Source organism: Dipodomys spectabilis, unplaced genomic scaffold (assembly GCF_019054845.1).
Source record: "Dipodomys spectabilis isolate Male_0828 unplaced genomic scaffold, ASM1905484v1 ptg000067l, whole genome shotgun sequence".
Classification (NCBI taxonomy): Eukaryota; Metazoa; Chordata; class Mammalia; order Rodentia; family Heteromyidae; genus Dipodomys; species Dipodomys spectabilis.
Window position 1 is genome coordinate 3,115,390 of NW_024870744.1, and position 17,892 is coordinate 3,133,281.

Sequence of the window (17,892 nt, forward strand, 5' to 3'; positions counted from 1 at the left end):
TTAAGAAGTGAACAGTCTGGGCCTCTTAGGAGCGGAATTATAGTACTGGTGGTTCTTGAAGAGATGAGGTCTTTCTGGGTTATCTCCATGTTGGTCTTTCTTGGAGGAACAAGAACATCACTAGTTCTCTTTCTGGAAGCATGTAAGCTTTGGCTATTTTTCTCTCCTAGGGCACGAGGCGGCCTTTGCTGCTTTCCTCTGCTGTCTCTGCAAGATCGGGGTGCTCCGAGTGGATGACCAAGTGGCTATTGTCTTCAAGGTGTTCAATCGGTGAGGGCGAAGAGGGGTGTGCTGTGTGGGAGGGAGGCGGTCCTGTCCCAGGCATGCTGTGGCACTGGTCTGCCGTCCAAGATGGCTTCTAGCACACTCACTTACCTCCATGAAAGACCAGGGAGGGCAGGGAATGAGCTCTGTGGAGCTTCCCCTCCCCTAGTGACCATATCCCTATGACTCATTTATTCTTTCAACACCCTATGAAGTAGATTCTGTTTTAGAGATGAAACTGAGGCATTTAAAAAGTCAGATCTCTCCACCGAGGTCACACAGCCTTCTGAAGCCTGGCCATCGGGCTCTGCTCTGCTGCTCTACTCAGTGCTGCTCAGCACAGGTGTGCACAGTTAGCCCCTCAGGCAGCTCCCCTTTTTGCACATTTTGGGGGGCAGGTCGCCTGGATGGAGGCTAGAGAAGCAGAGCTTCCTGCCTGAGCTTGTGCAGCTTGTCAGGAGTTGGTGTGCTCCACTCAGCTTTTTGTTCTTCTCCCTGGGGAGGTGAGCTTGAGTGTGGGGACGTGAGGGGACAGGCCACTTGCGTACTTCCTTGAGTGCATTCTGGGTGAGGCGCCAGGCACTCTGCCACTCGCTGACCTGTGCTCCCAGTGGTGGTAAGTGGAAACAGTGTTCTTACCTTCGGCCCCTTCCCTTTCCTCTCCCTCCCTCCCTGCAGGTACCTGGAGGTTATGCGGAAACTCCAGAAAACATACCGGATGGAGCCTGCCGGCAGCCAGGGGGTGTGGGGCCTGGATGACTTCCAGTTTCTGCCCTTTATCTGGGGCAGTTCGCAGCTGATAGGTACAAAAGGGGGTACCCTATCCCCCTCCTTTCTCCTGCCCAGGCTCACAATGATAGTGTATAGTGCAGGCTATTGGCTGGGCTGTAGCTGGAGGTTGGCCACCTTTTGCTTTGAGCCAGTGGGGAGCGCCAGGAAAAAATAGAAGGTGACATAGGCCAGTACAAGGGTGCACACCAGTGCATAGTGGACTGGGTGAATGAATGCTCCCTGCTCTTTTGAAAACAAGGCGCTCTCCAGATTCAGTGATCAACATCTTCACCACTGGAGCTGTGTGCAAGGGCTCATTGGGAACCACAGCCCGGTGCTGGGAGGCACGCAGGCCTGCTCTATCATCGCACCTGGAAACCGTGTTCAGGCATGTCCTGCAGCTGAGGGCGCCTGTGCTCCTGTCTGGTTAGGTGTAGAGTAAACTACCTCTAAAACACTCCTAACCTTAGTCTGCTCAGTGGCCCTGTGAAGGGGCTTTGCCAGATTAAGACCTAGCTCTGGTGGTCATTTTTGCCCTGTGGTGCTCAGTGGTGTGTAGAGCCCTGCTGCGCAGGTGAGGACACAGAGCCCTGAGTGCTGATGGCATCCATCTGAAGTCCTCCACTAGAGAGTTGGAGCCAAGTGTGCTAGAGCAGTCCCACATCACTGGCAGGATGTGTATCCGCACCCCGGGTGGCACAGACCAGTCACTCCATGTGGCTTCCTGGTGAGTCCCAGACTGGAAACAAACATGAGGCAGAGGCAACTGCTGTGTGTATAACAAAACATGGCTTCATGCCTGCCACTTGTGGCTTGTGCCTGTAATCCTAGCCACTCAGGAGGCTGAGATCTGGGATCTTGGTTTGAAGCCAACCCAGATAGATAGATCCTTGAAACTTACCTCCAGTTAAGCAGTAAGAAGCTGGAAATGGTGGTATTGCTCATCTAGAGCACCAGTCTTGAGCAAAAGGCCAAGGGAGAGTATGAGGCCCTGAATTCAAGCCTCAGTATTAACATAGAAGCAACCAAAACCAGTATAGTGACAGTATTGTTTGTTATTATTAGCGTTATACATAACATATAGTCGTACGTATTCTGTGATTGCACTAAAATCAGATGTGTACTTTGATATTATGATGGCACTTCACTATGTGATAGGGATTTTTCAGCTCCGTTATCTTTGTGTGTGTGTGTATGTGTGTGTGCGCGTGCGTGTGTGCGCCCACGCATGTATGTGTCTGCAAGTGCTAGTACCAGAGGCTTTAACTCAGGGCCTTGCACTCACTTAGGTTTTTTGCTCATGGCTGGTGCTGTAGTACTTGAGTCACACCTCTAGTTCATACTATTTTGGCTGGTTAGTTGAAGGTAAGAATCTCCTGGGTTTGTCTGCCTAGGCTAGCCTTGAACCTCAAGTCTCATATTTTAGCCTCCTAAGTAGCCAAGATTATAAATGTGAGCCACTGGTGCCAGGCTCCATTACAGTCTTTTTTTTTTTTAATGTATGTGGGGAATACACCTAGGACCTCATATCTTCTTAGTTAGCAAATACTTCCCAGCAAACCATGCCCAACCCCTCCATTATCTTTTTTTTTTTTGTTGTTATTGGTTGTGGGTCTTGAACTCATGGTGTGGGCACTATCCCTTAGCCTCTTTATACTCAATGCTAGAGCTTTACCACTTGAGTCACAGCGCCACTTCCCATTTTCAGCTGGTTAATTGGAGATAAGAGTCTCGCAGGAACTTTTCTGCTCAGGCTGGCTTCAACCCACAATCCTCAGGTCCCAGCCTCCTGAGAAACAAGGGTTACAGGTGTGAACCCGGCCAGTGTTATCATATAACCAGCGCCCAGCCCGATATCCTATTTTAATAGCGTCATTGTCACGTATGCAGTTGGGATGGCTGGACACAGACAAGAGAGGCATGGAGGCCTTGTGCCGAACCCCAGAGCTCTTTGCTTTTCCCAGACCATCCACACCTGGAGCCCCGGCACTTTGTGGATGAGAAGGCCGTGACTGAGAACCACAAGGACTACATGTTTCTGGAATGCATCCTGTTTATCACTGAGGTGAGGGGCCCCTGTGTGCTTCCACGGACTGAGCAGCCAAAAGTGCTGCACAACAGTGGCAGGGCTGCCACCAGAGGTGGTGATGACAAAGCTGCTCTCATCCCCACCGAAGGAGAAAGGAAGTCTCACTAGTAAGCCAGGCCTCCTTGCCCAAACTCGGGGTCCCTGTGGACCCTACAGAGCTGTTGGGCTGGGAGGCAGCAGGTGTGGAAAGGCCTGCTGCGGGGGAGGCGGCCTGCCAGGCCTAGCAGCTGCACTCTACTAGGAGGGTTGGCTGCATCCTGGGGGCTTGGAATGACTTCTGCACCCTTCCTCTCCGTCAGCACCTGAGGACCAGGGCCTCAGCAAAGTGCTAGGGGTGAGAGGGAGAGGCCTGGGGTGACAGCTGCTGTGCCCCAGCCCACATGGTGGAGGCTCTTGCCTTGCTAAGGCAGGATTCCCCATTGAACCTTATATGGCTGTCCACAAAGGATGAAGTTTTTTTGTTTTGGTCAGTTGTGGGACTTGAACTGTGGGACTGGGCGCTGATCCTGAGCTCTTGAGCTCAAGGCTAGCAGCACTCTACCACTTGAGCCATAGTACCACTTCTGGTTTTCTGGTGGTTAATTGGAGATGAGAGTCTCATAGATTTTCCTGTCTGGGCTGACTTTGAACCACGATCCTCCCATCTCAGCCTCCTGAGTAGCTAGGATTACATGTGTGAGCCACTGGCGCCCAGCAAGGATGAGTTTTTGAGGTGCATATTCCTGGGCTTCACCCCGGCATTCTGAATCAGAATCTTAGGGTGAAGGGACAGATAACCTAAGCAGGCCTGCCAGGTGATGGCACAGAAAGCCTGGGAGCCATGTTGAATGGGCCTTGCTTCTGGGAGGTGTCCGCTCTCCCTGTCCTCTACCTTCAGCCCTCCGTCCCCTAGCTCTGCTGTCCGGAGATGGTCCTTGTCTTCTTTCTCCTTCCCGAGGCCCGCTTGCATAGCTGCCCTCTGGCACACTGTGGACCTACCCACGGCTGCTCTCTCAGCTGCCTGTTCTGAGCCCAGAAGAGGGAGAAGCCCGGTTAGCAGCCTTGGCGCCAAGCTCCTCCTGGTCAGCATTCCACTCAGGCTTCTGCCAAACTCCAGGGGCCAGAGGGGAATGACACATTTTTTTCCAAGTCAGCAAATGGAGCCTGGACTGACGGCTGGGCGGCCACTGCTTCATTCTCCCAGATCTGCTGCCTTCAGCAGTGCAGCCGGCCCAAGGTCAGAAGGACTCAGGGGCGGCCTGGCTCCTTGCCCTGAAAGCTAGTCATGCGCTCCTTTCAGCATTGCGTGCGAGGGTCTGTGGCGCCCTGGGAGAGCCTAGGAGAGAGGGAGGAGTTGGGGACGGGAGGCAGGGGTACAGACCTGCCCCCCCCCCCAGCTGAGCAGGGGCTGTGCCTGCTCCCCCTGGTGGCAGGCCAGGCTTTAGGGATTGAGGAACTCTGTACCATGCATGCAAAGACTTGGTTTTTGTTTGTTTGTTTATGCCGCTATAAAACCCCAAAACTTTCCTAAACTTTTGGACTCAGGTCCACTGTCAGAACATCAGAGGTGCCACAAGGTGGCGCTAAAGGCATTTGCCGGGAGAGAGTTTCAGTCATATTTAATTTAGGGAGAGGTAGGAACTTGGAGGGCCAAGGAAGCTGCGGGGTATAGTTTGGGGCTGTGCTGCACCCTTTCTGCAAGGCTGTTTTTCACTTTGAGCCCAGGCTCTCGGATGGTATTGAGCAGTTGCTGTGGCCGGGCCACTTTGGGTTGCCTGGCTGACCCCCGACTGCCACACACTGCCTCCCTCCCACTGAGCCTTTCCCCTTCAGAGCAGCAGGCAGCAGTTTGTAACCCTTGCTTTGTGAGTGCGCTTTCTAGCTTCGCTCACCCAGACCCCTGGGCTCAGAAACCTGGATGCCTGCCCTGAGTTTGCTCTGGTTAGGAAGGGGGCACTGTTGCCTTTGGAGACCTGGAACTCCTTTAGGACTGGTGCAGCAAGGGGACTCCACCAGATCTGAAGAAGTGGGAACTGCCTTTCCCAGGTTCCCTGCTAGCACCGGCCCTCGAGCCCTGGTAGCCAGGCTGCTGGTGAGGGAGCTGCTTGGCAGGTTTCTGCTTCAGGAAATACAGCCCTGGCGCCTTTAAGAGCGCAGGGCAGGCAGGAAAAGAATTTCAGTTTCAATCTGGCTTCTAAATTTGGAGTTTTGGGAAGGGAGGGATCAGATTTCAGCTGGAAGGGAAGGAGCTGACAGGAAGGGCTGCGCAGCCTCCCCACCCGCCCATCCCCCTCGCTTACTGACAGAGGAACCATTTACAAAAGGCCGATTCTCTGGGGAGCGCAGAGCAGGAACGCAGCGTCTGTGAGTAATTTCCTGCTCAATATGGCTGCTCTGACTCACGATTCCCCCGGGGTCACTGCGGGACTGCAGCTTGCCTGCTCGCTCTGCTCGTTCTGCTCCTTCTCTTCTCCCTTTGTGGCTAGAATGAGCTTTTTTTTTTTTTTCTCTTCTCGCCCCCGATTCCATTTTTTCCTCTCGTCTGTTTTTCTTTCCCAGCACTGCAGAGTCTCCTTCTGAAGGACTTAAGGAGAGTGGTGCGGGGCACAGCCCCTGCAGAGATACAGCACCTCTGCCTCCATGCTGGGCCAGGCCACTGGCCACTGCAGGGGCAGCACATCCCTCCTGCAGGCCCAGTGCCCCTGGTAGGCCAAGTCCCTCGCCTGCCTTGGCCTCCAAGCCCTTGCAGAGCTGTCCCTGGAGCTCCTGGTGTGAATGGTGCCAGCAGGGGCCTCCTGGGTGATTTGCTCACAGCAGAGATGCAGTCACCCCGGAGTGGCTCAAGGGTGCCCCTAGGGCCAGAGCCTTGAGGGGGGAGGGCTTGGGGGTGGAGTCTGAGTGAGTGGGACAGTGGGCCCTGTGAGGCTGAGGTACCTCCCGTAATTCCAGATCAAGGGAAGAGACCTGGGTGGGCTTCGTATCTGCTCTTTGTGTTGCTGTAAGCCTGACCTTGCTACCAAAGTGGCAAGTTGTGACTCTCTCTGGGGACTTGGACAAGGGGAAGCAGGCAGTGGGGATAAAATGGCAGCTTTTTCTCTCTTAAAGCTGAGCAGTTTTGTCCCAGCTGCCCTTAGCTGAGGCCTGCAGTTGGGCCACCAGGGGCAGCACACCTCCACGCCAGGGCCTGTGATCCTGCAGGGCCTTTATGGTCACCATACCCCACTGCGGAGAGAGCTTTGGGTTCTTCCTGGAACAACCTCCATCCCAAGCCTCCATGCACAGCTGCTTCTGGAACCTTCCACCATTTCAAGGTCCAAGTTTCTGCTTCCTTGCCAGACTCAGCACTTTGCTTTTCAGAATCTCTCAGTAGTCTGGACCTGTACAGAGCCCTTGTCCCTAGCACAAATGCTGTCTTCAGGCTGGAGGATTGGGGGGAGGGAGGGGGGACACGACAGGGTGAGGAGTGGCTTGTGAACTTACTGCTACCAAGCGTTGGCCTTGTGTCGGCGGATGGATGCTCAGGCTCAGCCCCCTCTCCCAGTGCTGTGGTTTCTGATGCCATGGGAACGGCAGGATACCTCTCCTCTTGGAGGGTCAGACTTGGGCAAGAGCCGGATCCAGGATGGACTGGCTGTGCTGCTGCTGCCCCAGCTGCCGTGGTCCTTCTTTCCCTTCCCCCTGGCCAAACCAGCCTGGTTTCCTACACACACCTCCGTCCCTGTCTACCCATTACTGATTTCCCCCCTCCCCCTGTGGAGAGCAGTGTGACGCCCAGGGCCTCCCCAGTCCCATCCCCTGCCCTTCTCGCTCTGCCTGGCAGGTGCAGCTCAGGCGCCCGCCAAGGGGGGACACTGGGCCTGAAGGGTAGTCCGGGTGCCTGCTGGTGTCCTTTGAATAGGAATGAGTTCCATCCTGGCAGGGGCCTCTGTGGCTGCAGAGGAGACCTGGGTGCAGGTCTTGTTTTCTTGTTCCTGCTGGATTTGCTGGATGGTAGGAATCAGGCCTTGGTTTTGGCTCTGGGGCAGAGTGGTTATCTGAGGACAAGAAGGTAGGCAGACATGGAGGTTACAGTTTTCTAGGAGGCCTTGATGGCCAGGGGCCCATCTCTGGCTCATCCTTGTGATTGCTGGTGCGTGCCTCACAGGCACATGTATGGCTTGGCCGCATGTGTGTACACGCATGTGTGCAACCCGGTGGGGCAGTGCTGGCAGGAGTGGGGATGTCTCCAGCATGGGGGCCTCGGGACCTTCTCTTCCAGATGAAGACTGGCCCCTTCGCAGAGCACTCCAACCAGCTGTGGAACATCAGCGCTGTCCCCTCCTGGTCCAAAGTGAACCAGGGCCTCATCCGCATGTATAAGGCTGAGGTGAGTGGGGGCTGCCTAGCACGCTGGTCCCTGGGGACCAAGAAGACGCACATTGTTTTGCCAACACTTGGGACCTCAGAATCCCCCACCTAGGGATGGGCAGTCCAGGAGCGCTGGGCGGAGGTCCACCTAATCTGTGCCATTAACTCAGGCTGAAACAGGCCCTGCTGCTGGGTGAGGCTGGGGCTGAGGTCTCTTCCACTTGTCAAATGGCCGAGGGCAGCCTCAGTGTCCTTGCCAGAGAGAACAGTGGTCTTGGGATGGGTGCGATCCTCTGGAGGCACTGTCTTGGTGGCCTAGGGCTCGAGTGTTCGGTGGCAGGCATGGGGGAGAGGGGGAGAAAGGAGGGTGCAGTGGTCCTGCTGCCAAGCAGATCTGCTGCGGGGAGGGGCCCTGGGTCCCCGAGCTCCCCCTGCTGGGGGGCAGTTACCTTTGTGCTTGTCCCCCTTGCTGAGGGCCTTCTGCCCTCTCCCCCTCCTCTGGGCTGACCTCCCAGCCAACAGACTGATCAAGGGGGTCACTGTTTGTTTCTTTCTCTCCTGGCCCTTCCGCACCCCTCCCCCAGCTTGGGCACATTAACCTGAAGCCTGGAACTGCTTGACCTCCCCTACCTGCAGCCACAAGTTCACAAAGTCCTCCCTCCCTTTTTTTTTTTTGGCCATCAGGCTCACCCTGGCGCCTGGCTAATGATGTGAGGTATGTCCAGTGGCTGTCCATCCAGATGCTTGGCCACCCTGCCTTGCCTTCTTTTCTGGGAGGAGGACCCTAGTATATACTTTGCTGTATCCTGACCTTACTTACATCAGCAGTCAGGACACAGAGAAGGGATGGGAGGGAACCTAGTTTGGGAGCACATGTGCTCCCCGCCTGGCTCCTGCTCCCTTGGCTTGGCCCTGAAGGGGTTAACACACATGAAGTGACCTGGCCTGGCCCTCTCTCCTTCCGCCTCCCCTCTGGACCTCACACCCTGTGTCTAGGCTCCAGCCCACGTAGCTCTAATCTCAGAGGCCTTCAGGCTCTGTGCTGCAGCTTTCCAGCTCTTGCGCACCTGGGGCCGGCCCGCCCTCTACCCTGTCCTTGAGGGTCCTGCGCCTGCCTGCCCCTCCTGCCCCTCACCCCGAGGGGCCCTCCCCACTGTGGGGTGCAGGTTCTCCTAGGACTCTAGCTGTCTTCCCTGCTGGGCCCCCAGGTGCTGTCCTGTCTGCATGTCTCACGAGTGGCTCCAAACCTGTCTTGGCCTGGGGTCCCTCTCTAGAGGCAGAGAGCTGGAGGCTGACAGGCCGGGCAGGGCGGGGCACTGCGGGGCAGCGCTGGAAGGTGATCAGGGTTTCTGTGCAGAAGGAAGGATACATCCTGCCACCACCAGCCCGGGAGGCCAGCAGCCAAGCAGGTGGTGAGCAGGCGTCCCCCTTGAGGACACAACACTGGCACTTGGCTCCCCTGGGTGCTCTGCCAGGCCAGGCTTGTGTAGGGCTTGGTAGCGCTGGGCTTGCTGGCTGTGGTTGGCTCTCCAGCCATGGCCTTGTCAGTCGCTGTGGTGGGCCACAGGGAGGACCTTCAGACCCTCCAGCTTTGAAGCTCAGACGTGCGTGGGCTGCAGTGCAGCGCCAGGGCGCTGTGCTGCTTCAGGGCAGGCCTGGCGGTGTCCAGGAGGCCGGTCCTGAGCTTGGGAAGGGCAGAGCCAGGCACTGAGTGAAGGGGCCTGTGAGCGCGGAGGGTTGCCCCTCCTCCCCGGCATCGCCCAGCACCACAGGCCTGGGCAGGATGCTGGAGGGCCTCGGAGGGTACGGGTTCCGTGCTGAGAGGAAGGTGAGGCTGCCAGCATCTCCTGGCCTCCCAGGGCCTCGGCTGCCCTGGCTCCAGCAGCCTCCCTGGCTCCCAGGAGTTCTGAGGGCCCAGCCCCCACTGCCTTCCCCAGGAAGAGCCCCGCAGGTTGACCTTTGACCCTTTCTGGAATTCCAGCGCCCTGGGGGCCCTTACCAAACTCCCACCACTTCCTATGACCTAAGCATCCTGGTAGCTGCCTTGCCTCTGGCCTAGACCTGCTGTTCCTCCCCCGGGCCTGTTCCTCACTTTCTCTGCTCAGCTCCAGCCTGGAGCCTGGCTGTGGCCTTAGCTCTGTTCTTCCTCTTCTCCGGAGCTGAGCCCCATCCTTCCCCCTCCTGCCTCTCCCTCCACATATCCACATATGTGCGCAACCCCCACCCCCAGCATCGGTACCTGTCCTCCTCAGACCAAAGTCAGCAAGGCCCTCACTCCGCTGAGGCCCTAGATCTTGCTCCCAGGCCAGGAGGTAGCCAGCTGCAGAGGTGAAGGCAGGGGCCAGGTGCAGCGCCTTGATGCTGGCCACGGGGCAGGGCCCTCCAGGACCAGGCCAGCTTCAGCGGGGGGAGGCTCCTGTGGCTCTCCGCTTCCCCTGTGAGGCTGTGAGGGCCTGGGCTGGGTGTGGGGAGTCGCTGTCCTCCGCTCTGCCCGCGCCCGCGCCGGGGCTTCGGAGACTTGCCGAGCCACGTCGGCTGCTTCCTGCTGTCTCACTCGGAAGTGCTAAGACGCCTCGTTCAGTCCAGACAGCTGAGAACGGGGAGAACCGGCCCTGGCCTCTTCCCTGCGGCCACACACCTGGGCTGGCCGGGGGTCCTCAGGGGTCCTCCCCGTCCCCTCGTGATCAGCTTTCCCCTTGGGACCAAAATAGGCTACTTGGTGGCTTCTGCTCTTGGCTTCTGCTTTGTGGGCTTGGAGCCCCCTCATGAACAAGGGGTGTGGTGTGTGGGGGTGGGGATGGGAGGTCAGGAGGAGGTTGGGTGCTGCTCTGACTGGGATGCACCTGGGGCCATGGATAGCAGTCTCCCAGGGCTGCTCTGGTCTGAGCCTCTCTGCTGTCCAGGGCCCCTTGGGCCCAAGAGGCAGGGCAGGCCTCGGCAGGGTGCAGAGTGGCCCTTACCTCTCTTCCCTCCTCCTCAGTGCCTGGAGAAGTTCCCTGTGATCCAGCACTTCAAGTTTGGGAGCCTGCTACCCATCCATCCCGTCTCGTCTGGCTAGGGGAGCTGAGCTGCCAGCGCTGCCCAGGCAGGGCTCCTGGGCCCCGGGCCCCTCCCACCCTCCCTCTGTTCTTTCTGTTTGATGAGAAGCTGTTTACTGGGGTGGGTGGTGAGCAGGGGGCTCGACAGTGGCCAGTTTCCGACTGCTGCTGTGGTGGGCAGGCAAGAAGAACTGGGAACTGGTGCCTGGGCCCCACTCTTGTTCCTGGCCTCCCTGGCTCCTGTCCAGTCCATTGAGAGGCTGGGGAGGCATCAAGCACTGTTCCACTCCCCGTCCCTTCCCTTCCCTTGCCTTCCCTTCCCTTCCCTTCCCTTCCCTTCCCTTCCCTTCCCTTCTGTTCCCATGATGCCTTGCTATGGGTTGGAACAGCTGTCCTCCGGAGCTGGAGGTCTGTCTGGGGCTGGAGCCTTCGTGGTGAGCTCTCAGTTGTTTCAGCCTTCTCAGAGAGGCCCCTGGGCCCGCGGGCATCTGCGTCCAGAGCTTCATCTTGGCTTTTCTCTCCTCTGGCCCTTGGCTTGGCCAGGTTTCCTGGCTATAAGCGTAGTTCCCCTCCCCAGGGGTAGTTTTGTTCTGGAAGCTGCCCATTGGGTAGACCCTAGGCTCCTGGCAGAGTCTGTGTGATTGGCTGAAGCCTTTTTCCAGACCTTTCCCCTGCAGGGAGGAGGCAGCAGGACTCAGGGAGCGGCTGGGGCTGTTGTGTCTCTGGAGAAGCTAGGTTCTTGCAGTCTCAGGCTGACGCTGCTTCTACCTCCATGCTGCTGCGAGCTTTACCGGAGGCCCGGGGCTGCCGCTCCGGTCCTCCCCTGGGTGGGTGAGGATGGGCCTGGAGGGTGGGAGGCCGCAGCCACACCCCTTGTCCTGCCACCTCTCTTCAGGGGACAGGTAGGTGATGGTGCCTGGTCCCAACACGGGGCCTGAGCTTGGGCGGGGCTTCCAGGCCTGGCCCACCAAGGGTGAGGGTTGCTGGCAGCAGCTCCCCAGTTTTCCGTCTGCTCCGGGCTGGTGGCTGCAGGCCCGCTGCCCCAGCATCCAGGCCTGCCCCTGTGGGCCGCAGAGCCCTCGGGGAGGGGATCCTGAGGAGCCTGGCCCTGGGCTTGACTGGGGCCGGGATGGTCTGGACAGAGGCTGGGACAGGAGTCATCTGTGTCGCAGACAGTTTGTTAGGAAATGCCCAGCGCCTGCCTCCCTCCCAGGGCCAGACCGCTCCCTTCCCGGCACCTCCAGCCCCGCACCTTCCTTGCTGTTCGGATTAAAGCCTCTGTTTTGCACCTGTCACCTGTGTGAGATGCATCTCTTTCTGACACCCATCCTCTGAGTGACTCCCTGTCACGTCCGCTTCCCTGAGCTGCAGGTTCAGATGCGCCACCAGCCTGGCCCACCCTGGCTGCTGGCCCTGGAGTTGAGAGTAGAGTTCGGGTTTTGTGTACAGTAAGAACCTGGAGTGAAGCCCCCCAGATGGTGTGGCCCACTCGTGGGGTGTGAAGCGGCGGCGTAGGTATGTGGCGGTGTCACCAACAGGAAGGAATGTGAAGGAAGAGGGGCCAGGAGGAGCCCCAGGTCTTGGCTTGTGTGCTGCCTGTCTGCTCCTGAGGGGGCGGTGCCAGCGCTGGGCTCTGCTGCTCTGGCAGATGGGCAGGTGGCTGCAGAGGCCGGCATGGAGTGACCACCAGCATGAGGCGCAGTGCACTGCCACCCACACCGAGTGCCAGCAAGGGCACGTGGGCTGGGTGCCCTTCTCCCAGCGGGGGGCACAAGACACGAAGGGCTCCTCCCAAGAGTGACAGGATGGGAAGAGGTCCCCAGGGTGACACGGGCAGCCACTCCCAGCCGTGGGTGCTGCTTGCCACCACTCAGGCCAGTGTCCCCTCGCCCTGCCAGGTCTGTGCATGGGGCAAGCAGGCGTGGGGTGCCCTTGTGCCTGCCCCCTGCTCTGCAGAACTGGGGCTGAGAGGTCCGGCTTTGGGCACGTGATGATGCGGGCGAGGGGAGGGAGCAGGCCCTGGCTGCCTCCCTGCGCATCCAGGTGGACCAGGTGGACACTGGTTCTAGAGGGAAGGCCAGTCGGGGATTGCACCAGGTTTGCCTTGGCACAGAAATGTGAGGCAAGGCTGCCGGCTACAGAGGGCCGGAGGGAGGTGTATTCCGCTGTGGGAGGATTCGAACCTCAAACCTGTGAGGGGAAGCCAGCAGACCCAGAACCCAAGGGAGACAGCAGCCTGTGCCCCATCCTGCTGCACAGCGCAGAGGTAGGGGGGAGGGGGCGGTAAAGGCCCCTTCAAGAGCAAACCAGCAGCAGTTGGGGTGGAAAGAGCTCAGGGCTGGGTCCCCAAGACTCAGGCCCAGATCTGGGGAACCCAGCTAGTATTAAGTGTGGAGATGACACAAGGTGAGAATCCTGCCTTCAGGAAACTTCTGACTTGGTGCAAGAATGGTTTCTAGTCTAGAGGAAGGTCATGCAGGCTGCTGGCCAGACTTGGAGCTGTGGAGCCAGTGAGGCTCGGTGTGCAGCTGTGGGTGGCTGGAGGCAAAGGTAGGTGGTCCTGGCTCCAGGGCGTCTGTGCCAGGCTTGGGGGGTCTCCTGCAGCGAACCCATTGCACATGGCTGCAAGCCCCTACCCCAGCTGCCTTTAATTCTCTGCAAAATACATGAGTGACAGCTGGGCGCCGGTATTCATGCCTGTCATCCTAGCTGCTCGGGAGGCTGAGATCTGAGGATCACAGTTCAAAGCCAGCCCGGGCAGGAAAGTCCAGTAAACCACCAGAAAACCAGAAGTGGCGCTATGGCTCAAGTGGTAGAGCACTCACCTTGAGCTGAAGAGTTCAGCGACAGCACCCAGGCCCAGAGTTCAATCCCAACGACCGATTTTTACAAAAAAGTGTCACCTGTGCTCTGCAGGGTGAACTGAGGGAGAGCAGGCACTACCGGCCTGCCGTGGCTCTCCCAGTGCCCAGCACAGAGGCTGGCAGGCCGCAGGCACCGGGTGAGAAGCTGCAGTTGAGGGAGGTGGAGAGGGTGGGTGGTGGATCAGAACCTGGGACCTGGTTACCTCAGCCCAGGTAGGAGATGGTGAAGGCCCAGTGTGGGCCAGAGAGAGGCTCTGGGCTTGGAGGAGGGAGATGGAGGCAGGTTTCCGTGCTGGGGAAGAGGAGAGCTCTCTGTGACCAGAAGCCCAGAGAAAGGACTGGAGCTGGCTGTGGAGGATGTGGAGTGCAGGGACAAGGCCAGAAAGCCCTGCTGGGCCCACGACAAGGCTGGCAGGACTGCCAAGATCCCACCCTACTAGGGTGGCGGACCTGATGCAGCCACAGTCCACAGGCCTGCTGAGGCTCCGAGCCCGCCTCTTAGCTCGTGGTTCCAGCCGTGCTAGACCTCCTTTCTGTCCTTCCAGCTTTGGGCCACTGATCAGTTGGGCCCTGTTCCCACAACTTTCCTCCGCTGGGGGGAGCCTTGCCCCTGTCACTCTTCAGGGCTGGGCTATGGCTTTCTCTGAGAGGCCTCAGCTGGACCCATTGATGGTGGCCACCCCGACCCTAGCTGGGCAGTATAGCTGTCCTAAGGCCGGCTGGATGAGCTGGAGGTGCCGGGCTCCGAGGGTGCTGGGCTTGTAAGGCTGGGGAGAAATGAGGATTTAGGATGGTGGAGAGAGGCCCCGTGTGTCCGCCAGCTTGGGGAGCAGCAGGGGTAGTGAGGATGGGCAGGGCCAAGGAGACCAGTGGGAGCTGCCCTGGCACGTGCTGGCCGGGCCCGTGTTTCTTTATTCACTTGGCATATGTGGGCAGCACTCTGTTCCAAGGCCAGTGTGGGCTCTGGGATGCTCAGCCAGCCAGTTAGGCCGCATAGGTCACTGGCTGCATACGCTACCGTGGCGTACCCCAAGAAAACGCTGGAAACACCCTAGGTGTCCAACAATTGGGGATCGTTAGAGTCAAGGGAGCAGCCTCCAGTGGCGGGCGGATGACAGGCCTGTGTGTACTGATCTGCAGAGATGTCTGTGATCGGGCAGGTGGCTGCTACAGAGACTGCACACTCGGCTCTGCAGACTCTTTATCCACTTCCGTGGACAGAGGTGGCCATGCGCTCAATCTGGGTGGTGGGGCCACGGGGATTGTTTTCCTGACTTCCAACGATGGTAATGAAAAAACTGAACCTGACGGCAGCCGCAAAAGAGGGATTGTGGGTATGAACTTTTGTCTTTTGTTTTCCACATTTAGTTTTCAGATCTTTGCACAATGCCTGTGCATGACTTTCATACTAAAAAAGAAGGAAAACCTTCTTGATTAAAACCTCGTTCCCTGAAGAGCTGGGGAATGGCATAGCTCTGGCAGGAGATGCAGAAGACAAGGTAAAAGGAGAGTTGCGCATTTTCAATAGGTGATTTGGCTCACACCCTCGGTGGGGGGTGAGCCAGGACTGGAGCCCAGGCTGCAGAGCTGCAGGGGCAGCCTCTGAAAGTATTTGCACTGGACAAAGAGCTGTGGCCTAAGCTGGGTGTCATCCTAGCTACTCAGGAGGCTGAGATCTGAGGATTGTGGGTTGAAGCCAGCCCTAGCAGGAAAGTCTTTGAGACTCTTTGTCTTTAATTAACCACCAAAAAAAGCCAGAAGTGGAACTGTAGCTCAAGTTGTAGAGTGCCAGACTTGAGTAAAAAAGCAAAGTGATAGCCCTGAGTTCAAGTCTCAGGGCTGGCACAGAAAAAAAAAACAACAATGCAGGCTGGGTGCTGGTGTCTATGCCCAGACCCCAAGTTCAAGCCCTACCACCAATAAACAAAACAAAAAACAGTAGGGCTGGGAAGGTGGCTCAGAGGTAGAGTGCTTGCCTGGCATACATGAGGCCCTGGCTTCGATTCCTCAGCACCACAAACAGAAAAAGCTGGAAGTGGCGTTGTGGCTCAAGTGGTAGAGCGCTCACCTTGAGCTGAAGAGCTGAGGGACAGCGCCCAGGCCCAGAGTTCAGGCCCCATGACCGACAGAAAAAAAGCGGGGAACTGGCAGCTCCCAGGTGGGTATCTACAGCTCCCTCATCTGGTGGTGCCTTGGAGGGTTCAGACTGCTCTCAGGACTGGCAAATACAGCTGTGAAGGAGCACGTGGGCCCACTTTTTCCATTCCTTTTTTTTGGGGGGGGAGGGGGTCGATTGTAGGGCTTGAACTTGAGGCCCTTCTGCTTTCCCATTCCCACTGCCAAGTTTGTGGCCCCAGGGCCTTTGAACCTGCTACTGACTCCACTGGGTCTACCTGGGCCCCAGACTTAGCAGGGTTTCAACTGGGTGTCTGAAGCTCAGTTCCGATGCTGCTTCCCCAGCACAGCCTTCCTGCCCTCTATGAGCTTTTCCCCAGCCAGCATGTGCAGCCTCTCCTGTGCAGCACTCATACCTGCCACCACACGCATGGCCTGGGGGTTTCCTCTCTAGCTTTTCTTCCTCAGTGAACTTAGAAGCAGGCTTGCTAGTTACCATCGAGTTACTGGTGGCTCTCCCGAAATAGGTAGGTGCCCAATAATTCGTGGTGTGTGTGTGTGTGTGTGTGTGTGTGTTGTAGGGTTTGAACATAGGCCCTCACATTTATTCAGCTTGCATGCTCATGGCTCATGCTCTACCACTTGAGCCACGCCTCCTATACAACTTTTTGCTAATTCATTGGCGATAGTCTTAAGGACTTCCCTGTCCAAGCTGGCCTTGAGCCTTAGTCCTCCCCGCCTCAGCCTCCTGAATATCGAGGTTTGCAGCCGTGAGCCATCGGTGCTTGACTCCAATAACTACTTATTGAACACAGAAAGGATGGCGCTCCTGTCCCGGAAACGTGCTGCTCAGTGCCCCCTGCCGCTGTGGTGGCTGCAGGAGCTCCGGTGGCGGTCCAAGCTGGCAGGATGTTGTCGAGCAGCAAAGGGAGACCGAGTGTGGGCTGCCCTGCTGTGGGTGGCCCAGAGGGGTCATCAGGCCTGGAGCCCATCCTCGCAAGCCTAAGGCCCTCCTGCAGGTGGCATCCCTTGGCTGTCTTCTGTCCCCACCTCTGCTGCTCTGCCAGAGCCAGCGCCATGCCAGCCAGCTCCCCAGGGAGGGATTCCGACCCCTGCAGAGGTTTAGCAAAGCCCTGCTCTGTGCAAGCCTGTTCTCAGCGTGGCTGGCTCAGCCGACCGAGCTGCCAAGGGGATTGGGCTAGTGGAGGAACACAAGAAAACAGGACACAGCCTTGTGTCAAATGGGTGGGGGGGTGGGGGTGTGTGAGGGGAGTGTGATTTATAGTGCAGGTGACAGGTGAAGGCAGACTCCAGTGGGAAAGGAGTTAACCATGCAAAAAGCCTGAGAGAATATTCCCTCAGAGCCATGGCAAGTGCAAGGGTCCTGCGGCGGGAACAGCCTGGACATTCTGGAGGTGCGGAGCAGTGTGAGGAGGCTGGCACACATGGAGAGCACGGAGTGCATGGTAAGGGCAGGGAGATGATCAGCAGGACCCGTTAGGAGGGCAGCTGCGCGGTGTAGGCCAGAGGCAGACAGGAGGAGGTGGGTCACCTGCCGATGGGACAGAGTGGGCTGGGGCAGACACTGGTGGCTCCTGTCTGGCAGGGGTGGTGGGACCGGTCAGCGTTGTCTTCCCGCAGTGGCTGTCAGGGCCCGGGGTGTGTGCGGCAGCTGGAGAGCTCAGGGCTCTGTGGCACTGGGAGGAGGCGGGAAGGGGAAGGCAGCCAAACTTGGGCACGTGGAGGACAGAGAGGAGGAACCCCAAAGAAGGCTGGGGGGGGGGGATGAGCAGATGGAGAGGGGCGTGGACTGCTTCCTTCTGCCCAGGGTTGTATTTTCCTGGTTCATGTTGCAGGTATGGCGTGGGCACGGTGAGTTGGGTGGGCAGCTGCTTCCCTCTCTAGAAGGGGCTGAAGAGGGGCTGACCAGCTCCCTGGGCTAGGGACAGTCACATCCCCTGACCCAGCCAATCAGGGAGCCCCTGGCCTTTCCGTCCTTTGTGATTGGCTCAGGGACGAGCATGTGACCCACGTTGAGCCAATGAGTGTCCCGCCTGTACTTCCTGTTGGCGCTGCTGGGAAGAGTCCCCTTCTGTCCTGAGGGGCCGGGAGGCTGGGCCAGCACGGTCAGAGGGGCCCAGTGCAGAGTGGAAACACAACCCCTTGCTCAAAATGCAGGGAAATGGCACACCCACAGTCACTTGTCACGATGCTTTTAATTTTGTCCAATGCCATTCTAAGGAAACATGAAAAGTTTCAAAGGACATGAATTTTACCCTCATCTTGCCCTTGTGCCCTACTAGTTTTAAATACAAATGCCAGAGCATTTAACTCATATGCAGAATGTCAGTTGTGGGGCTTGAACTCTGGGCCTGGGCGCTGTCCCTCAGCTCTTCAGCTCAAGGCTAGCGCTCTACCACTTGAG

General features: G+C 58.0%; 1 protein-coding gene across 2 annotated transcripts in view; it reads left to right on the top strand.

The window, feature by feature from the left end:
- Positions 1-11,783, top strand: part of Ptpa (protein phosphatase 2 phosphatase activator) — a 33,101-nt gene extending 21,318 nt beyond the window's left edge. For both annotated transcript variants that reach the window (XM_042681042.1, XM_042681043.1), the window contains exons 6-10: positions 171-270; positions 943-1,067; positions 3,000-3,100; positions 7,362-7,469; positions 10,431-11,783. In XM_042681042.1, coding sequence (XP_042536976.1) covers positions 171-270; positions 943-1,067; positions 3,000-3,100; positions 7,362-7,469; positions 10,431-10,508 — 512 coding nt within the window. In that variant the 3' untranslated portion in view covers positions 10,509-11,783. The remainder of the gene's footprint in view (positions 1-170; positions 271-942; positions 1,068-2,999; positions 3,101-7,361; positions 7,470-10,430) is intronic.
- Positions 11,784-17,892: the final 6,109 nt, after the last annotated feature.